This window comes from Lissotriton helveticus, chromosome 7, assembly GCF_964261635.1.
Source record: "Lissotriton helveticus chromosome 7, aLisHel1.1, whole genome shotgun sequence".
Lineage (NCBI taxonomy): Eukaryota > Metazoa > Chordata > Amphibia > Caudata > Salamandridae > Lissotriton > Lissotriton helveticus.
In genome coordinates, this window is record NC_136068.1 from 1,770,322,356 (window position 1) to 1,770,337,448 (window position 15,093).

The 15,093-nt window shown below is 48.2% G+C and overlaps 1 protein-coding gene across 1 annotated transcript in view; it reads left to right on the top strand.

The window, feature by feature from the left end:
* KCNN4 (potassium calcium-activated channel subfamily N member 4) overlaps positions 1-15,093 on the top strand; it is a 610,224-nt gene that overhangs the window by 283,787 nt on the left and 311,344 nt on the right. Inside the window, exon 3 of the mRNA XM_078655496.1 lies at positions 10,880-11,286. Coding sequence (XP_078511622.1) covers positions 10,880-11,286 — 407 coding nt within the window. The remainder of the gene's footprint in view (positions 1-10,879; positions 11,287-15,093) is intronic.

Sequence of the window (15,093 nt, forward strand, 5' to 3'; positions counted from 1 at the left end):
AGCGCCTCTCTTCCCTTATTACAGCGCCTCTCTTCCCTTATTACAGTGCCTCTCTTCCTTTAGTACAGCGCCTCTCTTACCTTATTGCAGTGCCTCTCTACCCTTATTACAGTGCCTCTCTACCCTTATTACAGCGCCTCTCTTCCCTTATTACAGCGTCTCCCTTTCCTTATTGCAGCGCCTCTCTTCCCTTATTACAGCGCCTCTCTTCCCTTATTACAGCGCCTCTCTTCCCTTATTACAGTGTCTCTCTTCCTTTAGTACAGCGCCTCTCTTTCCTTATTGCAGAGCCTCTCATCCCTTATTACAGCGCCTCTCTTCGCTTATTACAGTGTCTCTCTTCCTTTAATACAGCGCCTCTCTTTCCTTATTGCAGCGCCTCTCTTCCCTTATTAAAGTGCCTCTCTTCCTTTAGTACAGCGCCTCTCTTCCCTTATTACAGTGCCTCTCTTCCTTTAGTACAGCGCCTCTCTTCCCTTATTGCAGCGCCTCTCTTCCCTTATTACAGTGCCTCTCTTCCTTCAGTACAGCGCCTCTCTTCCTTTAGTACAGCGCTTCTCTTACTTTAGTACAGCGCCTCTCTTCCCTTATTGCAGCGCCTCTCTTCCCTTATTACAGTGCCTCTCTTCCCTTATTACAGTGCCTCTCTTCCTTTAGTACAGCGCCTCTCTTCCTTTAGTACAGCACCTCTCTTCCCTTATTATAGTGCCTCTCTTCCTTTAGTACAGCGCCTCTCTTCCCTTATTGCAGCGCCTCTCTTCCCTTATTACAGTGCCTCTCTTCCCTTATTTCAGTGCCTCTCTTCCCATATTACAGTGCCTCTCTTCCTTTAGTACAGCGCCTCTCTTCCCTTATTACAGCGCCTCTCTTCCATTATTACAGTGCCTCTCTTCCTTTAGTACAGCGCCTCTCTTCCCTTATTGCAGCGCCTCTCTTCCCTTATTACAGTGCCTCTCTTCCTTTAGTACAGCGCCTCTCTTCCCTTATTACAGCGCCTCTCTTCCATTATTACAGTGCCTCTCTTCCTTTAGTACAGCGCCTCTCTTCCCTTATTTCAGTGCCTCTCTTCCCATATTACAGTGCCTCTCTTCCTTTAGTACAGCGCCTGTCTTCCCTTATTACAGCGCCTCTCTTCCCTTATTACAGTGCCTCTCTTCCCTTAGTACAGTACCTCTCTTCCCTTATTGCAGCGCCTCTCTTCCCTTATTACAGTGCCTCTCTTCCCTTATTGCAGCACCTCTCTTCCCTTATTACATTGCCTCTCTTCCTTAAGTACAGCGCCTCTCTTCCCTTATTACAGTGCCTCTCTTCCCTTATTACAGCGCCTCTCTTCCCTTATTACAGTGCCTCTCTTCCTTTAGTACAGCGCCTCTCTTACCTTATTGCAGTGCCTCTCTACCCTTATTACAGTGCCTCTCTACCCTTATTACAGCGCCTCTCTTCCCTTATTACAGTGCCTCTCTTCCCTTATTACAGCGCCTCTCTTCCCTTATTGCAGTGCCTCTCTTCCTTTAGTACAGCGCCTCTCTTCCTTTAGTACAGCGCCTCTCTTCCCTTATTACAGTGCCTCTCTTCCTTTAGTACAGCGCCTCTCTTCCCTTATTACAGCGCCTCTCTTCCATTATTACAGTGCCTCTCTTCCTTTAGTACAGCGCCTCTCTTCCCTTATTGCAGTGCCTCTCTTCCCTTATTGCAGCGCCTCTCTTCCCTTATTACAGCGCCTCTCTTCCTTTAGTACAGCGCCTCTCTTCCCTTATTACAGTGCCTCTCTTCCTTTAGTACAGCGCCTCTCTTTCTTTAGTACAGCGCCTCTCTTCCCTTACAGTGCCGCTCTTCCCTTAGTACAGTGCCGCTCTTCCCTTATTACAGCGCCTCTCTTCCTTTAGTACAGCGCCTCTCTTCCCTTATTACAGTGCCTCTCTTCCTTTAGTACAGCGCCTCTCTTCCTTTAGTACAGCGCCTCTCTTCCCTTACAGTGCCTCTCTTCCCGAACCCCCTCTTTGTGCGGGGTGCATGGCAGAGGCCCACTGAGACCCCACCTGTGCGGAGGAGGCTCGGGGCGGCACAGATATGGCGTGGTGGATTGTGTAATCAGTTACACAAGTCGCGCACTCGTTATCTCGAGGACGCAGGGGGTCCTGCAGTCAGACACAGCCCTGGGACTTTAGATTGGATCTGCGAGGCCCTGGGTGACAAGGGCGCTCAGATCTGTCCTCAGTGCGCACTGTGGAGACCGTTGTGAGTCAGGCGTCTGCTTATCTGCGGTGCTGCGCTGCCCAGAGCTGGGCTTGCAAAGCACCGCATGCGTACAGCAATACAGGGGGGTGCTCTATGTGCACTGCATACATACAGCAATACAGGGGGGTGCTCTATGAGCACTGCATACATACAGCAATACAGGGGGTGCTCTATGTGCACCGCATGCATACAGCAATACAGGGGGGTGCTCTATGTGCACTGCATACATACAGCAATACAGGGGGGTGCTCTATGAGCACTGCATACATACAGCAATACAGGGGGTGCTCTATGTGCACCGCATGCATACAGCGATCCGGGGGGTGCTCTATGTGCACTGCATACATACAGCAATACAGGGGGGTGCTCTATGAGCACTGCATACATACAGCAATACAGGGGGGTGCTCTATGAGCACTGCATACATACAGCAATACAGGGGGTGCTCTATGTGCACTGCATACATACAGCAATACAGGGGGGTGCTCTATGAGCACTGCATACATACAGCAATACAGGGGGTGCTCTATGTGCACCGCATGCATACAGCGATCCGGGGGGTGCTCTATGTGCACCGCATACATACAGCAATCCGGGGGTGCTCTATAAGCACTGCATGCATACAGCAATCCGGGGGGTGCTCTATGTGCACTGCATACATACAGCAATACAGGGGGTGCTCTATGTGCACTGCATACATACAGCAATCCGGGGGTGCTCTATGAGCACTGCATACATACAGCAATCCGAGGGGTGCTCTATGTGCACTGCATACATACAGCAATACAGGGGGTGCTCTATGTGCACCGCATGCATACAGCAATACAGGGGGTGCTCTATGTGCACCGCATGCATACAGCAATACAGGGGGTGCTCTATGTGCACCGCATGCATACAGCAATACAGGGGGTGCTCTATGTGCACCGCATGCATACAGCAATACAGGGGGTGCTCTATGTGCACTGCATACATACAGCAATCCGGGGGGTGCTCTATGTGCACCGCATGCATACAGCAATACAGGGGGTGCTCTATGTGCACCGCATGCATACAGCAATACAGGGGGTGCTCTATGTGCACCGCATACATACAGCAATCCGGGGGGTGCTCTATGAGCACTGCATACATACAGCAATACAGGGGGTGCTCTATGTGCACCGCATGCATACAGCAATACAGGGGGTGCTCTACGTGCACCGCATACATACAGCAATCCGGGGGGTGCTCTATGAGCACTGCATACATACAGCAATACAGGGGGTGCTCTATGTGCACCGCATGCATACAGCAATACAGGGGGTGCTCTATGTGCACCGCATACATACAGCAATACAGGGGGGTGCTCTATGAGCACTGCATACATACAGCAATCCGGGGGGTGCTCTATGTGCACCGCATACATACAGCAATACAGGGGGTGCTCTATGAGCACTGCATACATACAGCAATCCGGGGGGTGCTCTATGTGCACCGCATACATACAGCAATACAGGGGGGTGCTCTATGAGCACTGCATACATACAGCAATACAGGGGGGTGCTCTATGAGCACTGCATACATACAGCAATACAGGGGGGTGCTCTATGAGCACTGCATACATACAGCAATCCGGGGGGTGCTCTATGAGCACTGCATGCATACAGCGATCCGGGGGGTGCTCTATGTGCACCGCATACATACAGCAATCCGGGGGTGCTCTATAAGCACTGCATGCATACAGCAATCCGGGGGGTGCTCTATGTGCACTGCATACATACAGCAATCCGGGGGTGCTCTATGTGCACTGCATACATACAGCAATCCGGGGGTGCTCTATGTGCACTGCATACATACAGCAATCCGGGGGTGCTCTATAAGCACTGCATGCATACAGCAATCCGGGGGGTGCTCTATGTGCACCGCATGCATACAGCAATCCAGGGGGTGCTCTATGTGCACTGCATACATACAGCAATCCGGGGGTGCTCTATGTGCACTGCATACATACAGCAATACAGGGGGTGCTCTATGAGCACTGCATACATACAGCAATACAGGGGGTGCTCTATGAGCACTGCATACATACAGCAATCCGGGGGGTGCTCTATGTGCACTGCATACATACAGCAATCCGGGGGTGCTCTATGTGCACTGCATACATACAGCAATACAGGGGGTGCTCTATGAGCACTGCATACATACAGCAATCCGGGGGGTGCTCTATGTGCACTGCATACATACAGCAATCCGGGGGGTGCTCTATGAGCACTGCATACATACAGCAATCCGGGGGGTGCTCTATGAGCACTGCATACATACAGCAATCCGGGGGGTGCTCTATGTGCACCGCATACATACAGCAATACAGGGGGTGCTCTATGAGCACTGCATACATACAGCAATCCGGGGGGTGCTCTATGAGCACTGCATACATACAGCAATACAGGGGGTGCTCTATGAGCACTGCATACATACAGCAATACAGGGGGTGCTCTATGAGCACTGCATACATACAGCAATACAGGGGGTGCTCTATGAGCACTGCATACATACAGCAATACAGGGGGTGCTCTATGTGCACTGCATACATACAGCAATACGGGGGGTGCTCTATGAGCACTGCATACATACAGCAATCCGGGGGGTGCTCTATGAGCACTGCATACATACAGCAATCCGGGGGGTGCTCTATGTGCACTGCATACATACAGCAATCCGGGGGGTGCTCTATGTGCACTGCATACATACAGCAATCCGGGGGGTGCTCTATGTGCACTGCATACATACAGCAATCCGGGGGGTGCTCTATGTGCACTGCATACATACAGCAATCCGGGGGGTGCTCTATGTGCACTGCATACATACAGCAATCCGGGGGGTGCTCTATGTGCACTGCATACATACAGCAATACAGGGGGTGCTCTATGTGCACTGCATACATACAGCAATACAGGGGGTGCTCTATGAGCACTGCATACATACAGCAATCCGGGGGGTGCTCTATGAGCACTGCATACATACAGCAATCCGGGGGGTGCTCTATGTGCACCGCATACATACAGCAATACAGGGGGTGCTCTATGTGCACTGCATACATACAGCAATCCGGGGGGTGCTCTATGAGCACTGCATACATACAGCAATACAGGGGGTGCTCTATGTGCACCGCATACATACAGCAATACAGGGGGGTGCTCTATGTGCACCGCATACATACAGCAATCCGGGGGGTGCTCTATGTGCACCGCATACATACAGCAATACAGGGGGTGCTCTATGTGCACTGCATACATACAGCAATCCGGGGGGTGCTCTATGTGCACCGCATACATACAGCAATACAGGGGGTGCTCTATGTGCACCGCATGCATACAGCAATCCGGGGGGTGCTCTATGTGCACCGCATACATACAGCAATACAGGGGGGTGCTCTATGTGCACCGCATACATACAGCAATCCGGGGGTGCTCTATGTGCACCGCATGCATACAGCAATCCGGGGGGTGCTCCATGTGCACCGCATACATACAGCAATCCGGGGGGTGCTCTATGTGCACCGCATACATACAGCAATACAGGGGGTGCTCTATGTGCACTGCATACATACAGCAATCCGGGGGTGCTCTATGTGCACTGCATACATACAGCAATCCGGGGGGTGCTCTATGTGCACCGCATACATACAGCAATCCGGGGGGTGCTCTATGAGCACTGCATACATACAGCAATCCGGGGGGTGCTCTATGAGCACTGCATACATACAGCAATCCGGGGGGTGCTCTATGTGCACCGCATACATACAGCAATACAGGGGGTGCTCTATGTGCACTGCATACATACAGCAATCCGGGGGTACTCTATGTGCACTGCATACATACAGCAATCCGGGGGGTGCTCTATGTGCACCGCATACATACAGCAATCCGGGGGGTGCTCTATGAGCACTGCATACATACAGCAATCCGGGGGGTGCTCTATGTGCACCGCATGCATACAGCAATCCGGGGGGTGCTCTATGTGCACCGCATGCATACAGCAATCCGGGGGGTGCTCTATCAGGCTGCATGCATACAGCAATCCGGGGGGTGCTCTATGTGCACCGCATGCATACAGCAATCCGGGGGGTGCTCTATGAGCACTGCATACATACAGCAATCCGGGGGGTGCTCTATGTGCACTGCATACATACAGCAATCCGGGGGGTGCTCTATGTGCACCGCATGCATACAGCAATCCGGGGGGTGCTCTATGAGCACTGCATACATACAGCAATCCGGGGGGTGCTCTAGAGCACTGCATACATACAGCAATCCGGGGGGTGCTCTAGAGCACTGCATACATACAGCAATACAGGGGGTGCTCTATGTGCACTGCATACATACAGCAATCCGGGGGGTGCTCTATGTGCACCGCATGCATACAGCAATCCGGGGGGTGCTCTATGTGCACCGCATGCATACAGCAATCCGGGGGGTGCTCTATGTGCACTGCATACATACAGCAATCCGGGGGTGCTCTATGTGCACCGCATACATACAGCAATACAGGGGGTGCTCTATGTGCACTGCATACATACAGCAATCCGGGGGGTGCTCTATGAGCACTGCATACATACAGCAATCCGGGGGGTGCTCTATGAGCACTGCATACATACAGCAATCCGGGGGGTGCTCTATGAGCACTGCATACATACAGCAATCCGGGGGGGTGCTCTATGTGCACTGCATACATACAGCAATCCGGGGGGTGCTCTATGAGCACTGCATACATACAGCAATCCGGGGGGTGCTCTATGAGCACTGCATACATACAGCAATACAGGGGGTGCTCTATGAGCACTGCATACATACAGCAATCCGGGGGGTGCTCTATGTGCACTGCATACATACAGCAATCCGGGGGGTGCTCTATGTGCACTGCATACATACAGCAATCCGGGGGGTGCTCTATGAGCACTGCATACATACAGCAATCCGGGGGGTGCTCTATGAGCACTGCATACATACAGCAATCCGGGGGGTGCTCTATGAGCACTGCATACATACAGCAATCCGGGGGGTGCTCTATGTGCACTGCATACATACAGCAATCCGGGGGGTGCTCTATGTGCACTGCATACATACAGCAATCCGGGGGGTGCTCTATGTGCACTGCATACATACAGCAATCCGGGGGGTGCTCTATGAGCACTGCATACATACAGCAATCCGGGGGGTGCTCTATGTGCACTGTATACATACAGCAATCCGGGGGGTGCTCTATGTGCACTGCATACATACAGCAATCCGGGGGGTGCTCTATGTGCACCGCATGCATACAGCAATCCGGGGGGTGCTCTATGTGCACTGCATACATACAGCAATCCGGGGGGTGCTCTATGTGCACCGCATACATACAGCAATACAGGGGGTGCTCTATGAGCACTGCATACATACAGCAATCCGGGGGGTGCTCTATGAGCACTGCATACATACAGCAATCCGGGGGGTGCTCTATGAGCACTGCATACATACAGCAATCCGGGGGGTGCTCTATGAGCACTGCATACATACAGCAATCCGGGGGGTGCTCTATGTGCACCGCATACATACAGCAATCCGGGGGGGGCTCTATGTGCACTGCATACATACAGCAATCCGGGGGGTGCTCTATGTGCACCGCATACATACAGCAATCCGGGGGGTGCTCTATGAGCACTGCATACATACAGCAATCCGGGGGGTGCTCTATGTGCACCGCATACATACAGCAATCCGAGGGGTGCTCTATGTGCACCGCATGCATACAGCAATCCGGGGGGTGCTCTATGTGCACCGCATACATACAGCAATCCGGGGGGTGCTCTATGTGCACCGCATACATACAGCAATACAGGGGGTGCTCTATGAGCACTGCATACATACAGCAATCCGGGGGGTGCTCTATGAGCACTGCATACATACAGCAATCCGGGGGGTGCTCTATGAGCACCGCATACATACAGCAATCCGAGGGGTGCTCTATGTGCACCGCATGCATACAGCAATCCGGGGGGTGCTCTATGAGCACTGCATACATACAGCAATCCGGGGGGTGCTCTATGAGCACTGCATACATACAGCAATCGAGGGTGCTCTATGTGCACCACATACATGTGCTGTACATACACATGCTGTATGTATGTGAGCTTTTATAAGCACTGCATGCACACAGCAATCCGAGGGTGCTCTATAACACCACCCACATGTGCTGTACATGCACATGCTGTATGTATGTGGGCCTTTAGAAGCACTGCATGAATACATCTGGGGTGCTCTATGTGCACCGCATATATATGCTGTGCATACACATGCTGTATGTATGTGGGCCTTTATAAGCACCACGTACATACAGCAATCCGTCGCTGCTCTATAAACACCACATACAAGTGCTGTGCATGCACATGTCGTATGTATGTGGGCTTTTATAGGCACCACATACATACAGAAATCCTGTGGTGCTCAATAAATACCACATACAAGTGCTGTGCATGCACATGCTGTATGTATGTGGGCCTTTATAAGCACCACGTACATACAGCAATCCGTCGCTGCTCTATAAACACCATATACAAGTGCTGTGCATGCACATGCTGTATGTATGTGGGCCTTTATAAGCACCACGTACATACAGCAATCCGTCGCTGCTCTATAAACACCATATACAAGTGCTGTCCATACACATGCTGTATGTATGTGGGCCTTTATAAGCACCACGTACATACAGCAATCCGTCGCTGCTCTATAAACACCATATACAAGTGCTGTGCATGCACATGCTGTATGTATGTGGGCTTTTATAAGCACCACATACATACAGCAATCAGTACATATGGCGTTAAGACCTAAAATTTCCCAAGTCTTAACGAACCCTCGCGAGTTACCTGATTTCATACTGAGTGTCTCTCGATTACCATGAGTCTGGCCCCCTCATTTACCTGAGAGAAAAAGTTTTCAGTCACCAGTGCTTCAAATGTCCCGACAAATCCTTGGCAAAGCAAGAGACACAGTTTGCACCCATATGACTTGGAAACGCAGTGCTAGAAAATCCATACTGACATGTAAGAAACCTTTTTAATGCCATGTACTCCTTGAACCAGAACACAAGCAACTCAAGACAGGGTTCACCTTTATAAGGGCTCATCAGTCAGGTATAGCCTGATTTTAGCGGTACAGAACCCATATCTGGGCATACGGTCCCACTTACAGAGTCACACTGAAGTATACAAATAAGTGACAAAAGGAATGTTTGAATTAATCCCAGCCTTGGGAGGTGGGGGGATCCCAGTCCATTGTTTGGACCCAGCCGTATGTAAAACAGTCTTGACCCCGAAACAGTCCAGGTCTTCCAGGAACCGACTCAAGAGCAACCCACAACCATTTTCACCTGGATTGGGGACTTTCAGTTGGTGTAGCTTGGTCTGGCAATTTGGGCTAGACTGTTCACATTGGAGCAGGGTCAAGACTGATTTGCAAACAGATGGCTCCAAGCTGAAGTGGCATGGTGGGCAAAAACAATGCTCTGACATACCTGATTGTCAGTGGTTGAGATTAATTCAAGCATTCCTTCCATCACCTCGTTGTTCTTTTAGTGTGACAGGTATTTCAAGACCTGGGTCCAGTGCTCACTGTGCTACTGGAACCAAGCTAGATCTGGCTTATAAGTATGGCTCCCGGTTTCATGGTATTTATTTTTTCTATAAATCCGTCTGTATTTATCCATATTATTTTTTGCTCTTTTTTCTGTATATATCCATTTTTTTATTTTGTGTTTTCTGTATAAATAAAGCTGCAATTTGTTATTTTGCTACATTTATTTAGCTGGTAAATGTACATGTGCATTTAAAAGTCCAAAAGGTTTCAGAAGTTTACAGTGCAATAGCATTATCTAAAAACAGTTGCATTGTAAAATAGCATAAGTAACCGTAAATCTGCACTTAATTACGCATAATTAGGAAATCTATTGTCTTTTTTTTATTTCCCCTATCACTCAATTTGTACACCTAACTACCGAGCACTCATGATTGACAATAGAATAATTCATCCAAAGAAGGCCTATTTTCTGTATTTTTCTGTATTTAAAAGTAAATACAGACAGGAAAACAAATCGTTTTTTTGTCTGTATTTATCTGTAAAAATCAGTAGAAAAGGAAAACTGTGAGCCCTACTTATAAGCTGTAATCAGGGCAAACCCTTTCTTGGGTTGCTTTAGTTCCGGCTCAGGGAGGACCTGGCCTGGCAGTTCGGGCTGCACTGTTCCTTTTGGAGCAGGGGCAAGATTGATTTGCATATGGCTGGGTCCAAACTGAGGTGGCATGGTGGGCGAAAAACAATTAACTGTAATGGTGCCCTGAGTGATTGCCAGTGGCTGAGATTAATTCAAGCATTCCATCCACCTCCTTGTTATTAGTGATGAAGAATAGGCAAAGCATATGATTCATTTGTCAGTGTCAGCGTAGGTTTTTGCAGTGTGATGCCACGACAAATAGATACAGCTAGCTTCCATTATTCGCTGCCTCATTTAGCAAAGCTTACTGTGACGCCGTAAGACAGAAGAGCAGTGCTAGAAACCATACAATCCTTGCATAGCAAAAATGTACAAGATGAAACATAATCTAATTTCTCACCTTCTGTTCTCTACTCAGCTCTTTATGAATGATAACTCATTGGAAGACTGGCAGATTGCGGTCAACGCTAAGAAGGTGGGCTGGATCCTGCTGGAGCTTCTCGTCTGTCTGATCCACCCTTTCCCAACTGGCCGTGACTGTGGACTCCAGGACGATCCCTCCAACGCCAGGTTCCTCTCGGACATGGACACCATTCTCTCCATCCTGATGTTTCTACGCATCTACCTGCTCCCCAGAACAATCCTCCTGTACAGCCGTGTGCTGGTGGATGCCTCATACCGCAGCATTGGCTCCCTCAACAAGATCAAATTCCAGTACCAGTTTGTTCTAAAGATACTAATGAACACTTATCCCGGCCGACTCCTGCTCATCCTGACTATGGGGCTCTGGGTGATCGCATCCTGGACACTGTCTGTCTGCGAGAGGTAAGGCTTGTCCAAAAGTGAACAACGCATGGCACTTCCAAACATCTGTAAAGCTGTTTGTAGATGAGACCTAAAAAGGCAATAGGTGATCTTAGATGTTATCGCACACAATTTAAACATATTGTATAGCTGTAGTAAGACTTTTGTCTGATAGGACCAAAGGGGACGACATTGAATGAAAAGTGGCAGACTGGGTGTTGGATATTGCAGTGTGGTTTTGAAGTGTGCAATTACCTCAGGATCTACCCTCTCATATCCTGTGCTAGTACATACTACATATTTCAAATGCATTAGGAGTGACAGCTCTGACCCTTGGGGACTCATTAGGTGACAGGGATCATCTTCACCTGTCTAGCAGCGAAGAAATGGAACAAGCTACCCTTCATCTACGGACCGCCCTATCTCATCTAGAGCTCCGAAAGTCCATGAACACCTGGCTATTCGGCGAATCAACTGGCACTTGCTAGTGCCTGGATACCCTTGCGGGTGACAAGAAGTGCTCTACAAATCTACTGATTGATTGATCTGAGACCAGTAGGTGGCCACGTGAAAGAACTGGTATTTATTGGGTACGTTGGAGGAGAACCAGTGAAAAACGTTGCTAGTGAGTCCCTTTGTGAATTTGAAGATGTTGGCATAGTCAACGGTGTCAAAGGCAGCAGCATTATCAGGAGGCAGGGGTCATGGCCAGGAAGGAGGCAATGTTTTTGGTGTGTAAGGCAAAAGTCTTTCTGTGAGCTGAAGCTATATTGGTAATCATTCTTGAGATGATTGACATTGTTCTTATCTTAGAGTTTAGCATGGACTGCTTTTTACATGTTCTTACTGAGGAAGTGATGGGCTGCAGTTGGCAAGGTTATCAGGGTCTTATGTTTATTTCTTCAGGAGTGGGAAGATGTGGCCTGTCTTGCGAGCTTCTGGGAAGATGCCTTGAGTGAGGGAGGGAGGCAATGACAATAGTGAATGGGGTGCAAGAGCTTCTCCGGAGAGAGCTTTGCTGAATGATGTGGGTAAGATACAATCTCCATAAGAGATGGCTCAGAGGAAGTTGAGGATGTTGGTGAGATTGTTAAGAGATATGGCTCTGAATGACACCCATTACTGAATGAGTTGCACATGGAGTTCCGTAGCATAGGGCTGTCAGAGGTTCAGTTATCCCACTATTGTCTGTGGAAGGAGAATGTGTTGTACTCAAAAGTGTAATTTACCTTTGTGAATCAGGCCCTTAGCCTTGCCTTTTTAGTGAACTTTATTTGCATTCTGGCACTTTTCCTTTCGCTTTTAACATTCTAAGTATGGGCTTTAAATTGTAGTATTTTAAAAATATGAGAATCAAAAGTAAAGAGATGTACTGGGCACCAGATTGAAATACACAAATAATGAAAAGGTGCTCTCTCTATGTCACTGAAATGCTCATCTGTTACAAAATTAAATCACATATTAACAAAAGGAATTCAGGTAATTGTGTACATAATGAATAATCACAAACATCCATGAAAGGAGTCACAGTGGAGCTTCCGGGCAGCAAAGTTTCTACATACTGCTGTAGGTGGCGAGTGAAACTAAAACAGTCTAGGTTTCAATCCAGCCCCAGATCAGAGACTGATTTTAAACAACCTATGTTCATGTATGCATCTTTTATGATCAATTTCATGTTTACATCGGTGCAGGCAGGATTATCATAATACTGCCCTAGGCCTATTTCCTTGACTTTTCCTTTCACATAGCAGACATATGTTAGTATATGGAGAATCCATTGTCAGCACAAACTCAGTCCTGGAGATAGGCAGTCTTTAATGTTATTTAATCTCTTTATGCCCTTCTGAATCTGAAAATGAATTACTGATCGGTGGCCCTCTCAGGCATTGACATGGGTGAAAATAATTCCTGCCCCCACTTTCTTGCAAAAGCTGTGCAGCCGATACATAAGTTAAACCACCAGTCTCACCATTCTCACCAGTCTCACCAGTCTCACCATTCTCCTTTGGATTGTGCTCAATGATCCCAACTGATGTTTGGTCACCTCCAAAAAGTCCTCAGAGAGTGTCATCTCACCATCAGAGATCTATAGCTGTTTATCAGACACACTCAACTGGTCCTCGAGCAATCCATGGCTCTTAGTTTCACAGATCCACCCTTAACATCTACTTTAATGCTCCAGAAATAAGACATTTGCTTAGTATTTCTGTCACTGGTGCAATGAAACTCCCCTTAAGAAGTCAAGAAAAGGCCGAAATCTATGAGAAGCTCTCAAGATTCTCAAGTGTTAACTATAGTCCTAGGGAGCAGGTTGTAGTTTTACATGTTCTGAACTGCTCGTGCAGAATTGGCTTTATTGTGCCCCATCAAAAGGCAGATCCAACAGATTGGCTTGGAATTCGGGTAAAAAGTTTGGAGCCAGGCATGCCTTCTGAGATGTAAGCAACCGTAGCCAGGGCCACATAATCCACTGTGTCCAGACCAGATGTAATAATGTGGATGGAGGCATTCTGGCCGCCTTGGATAATTTCCTAAAAATGACCCCTCATGTCCACCAGTACTCGGGATGCAAAGTCCCCGGGGTTTGGAATGAAGGGTTGCAGTGCCGAGGTAGATGGAGGTCGCTGCGGGGCCGGTTCCAGTGGAGTCATTGGAGCAGGGCTGTTCAAAGGAGGAACTCGCTGCAGCCGACTCCATCATTCCTCTCTGTCCAGAAAGAGGTTCGCTTCCTGCTCTTTTACGGCCTTCGGGTGGGTACCGTGACAGGCTTCGCAGGTCCAGGAGTCATGATTCATACCAAGGCTGCAGACTGAGTGAGGGTCGGTAATGGACATCTGTCCATTGCAGTACATAGAGGGTTCAAACCCTGATTTCTTAGGAGGAGACATGGTACTGCACAGGTAAGCGCATGGCTCCAAATCTTTGTCAAAGGAATACAAAACTGTAAGAAAATGAGTTACTTACTTACCTGCAACTGCAGGTGTCCAGTATTGGTATCTTTCATAGATTTGCATGCTTGAATCATTCCCCGTCATCAAAGTGGGAGTCCAACAGTTCCATAGTAAAGCAGTATGTAATATTATCACAGGCTACAATGGCAATGCAAAGCCATTTAAATAGCATATCTATGTCCTATTTAAAAAAGGACCACATTTGAACTATAACCAATCAGGTGATAGCACCCTCTAGAACACTCCAAACAGAGGCTGAGTCCTTCAGATTTTCATGCACAAATGGAAATAAATAATCCCAATCTGAGAGGGAAGCCTCTATGGGGAGGAGGATGGTGTGCACATGAATCTATCAAAGATACCAATACTGGAGTACTACAGTTACAGGTAAGTAACTAATTTTCTTCTCCAGTATTTAATCTTTCATAGATTCAAATGCTTGAATCAGAATAGCAAGCAGTTTTATAGTTAAATATATATAAACATGTAAAAGTAGCCTTGCAGATGATGGATAACAGTTGAGCACATATCCATAAACATATAAATGTACATCTATAAAATGTATCAATATATACATAAATAAATGGTGAACAACCTTTACAACGCAACTTTTACAACGTAGTGCCTTTACAACGCGGTATTTACAACGCAAACTATTACAACGCATTGCGCTGGGGGTCGCTCTAGGATAGGGAATAGATTTAATTTACTATCCAACACCTTCCCTACTATCCACGGGGACTGGAGTTGGAATAGTAAATTAAACTATTCACTATCCAGCACCCCAAAGCGCTATGCGTTGTAAAGGCATGCGTTGTAAATACCACGTTGTAAAGGCATGCGTGGTAAAAGCATGCGTTGTAATGTCATACATCCT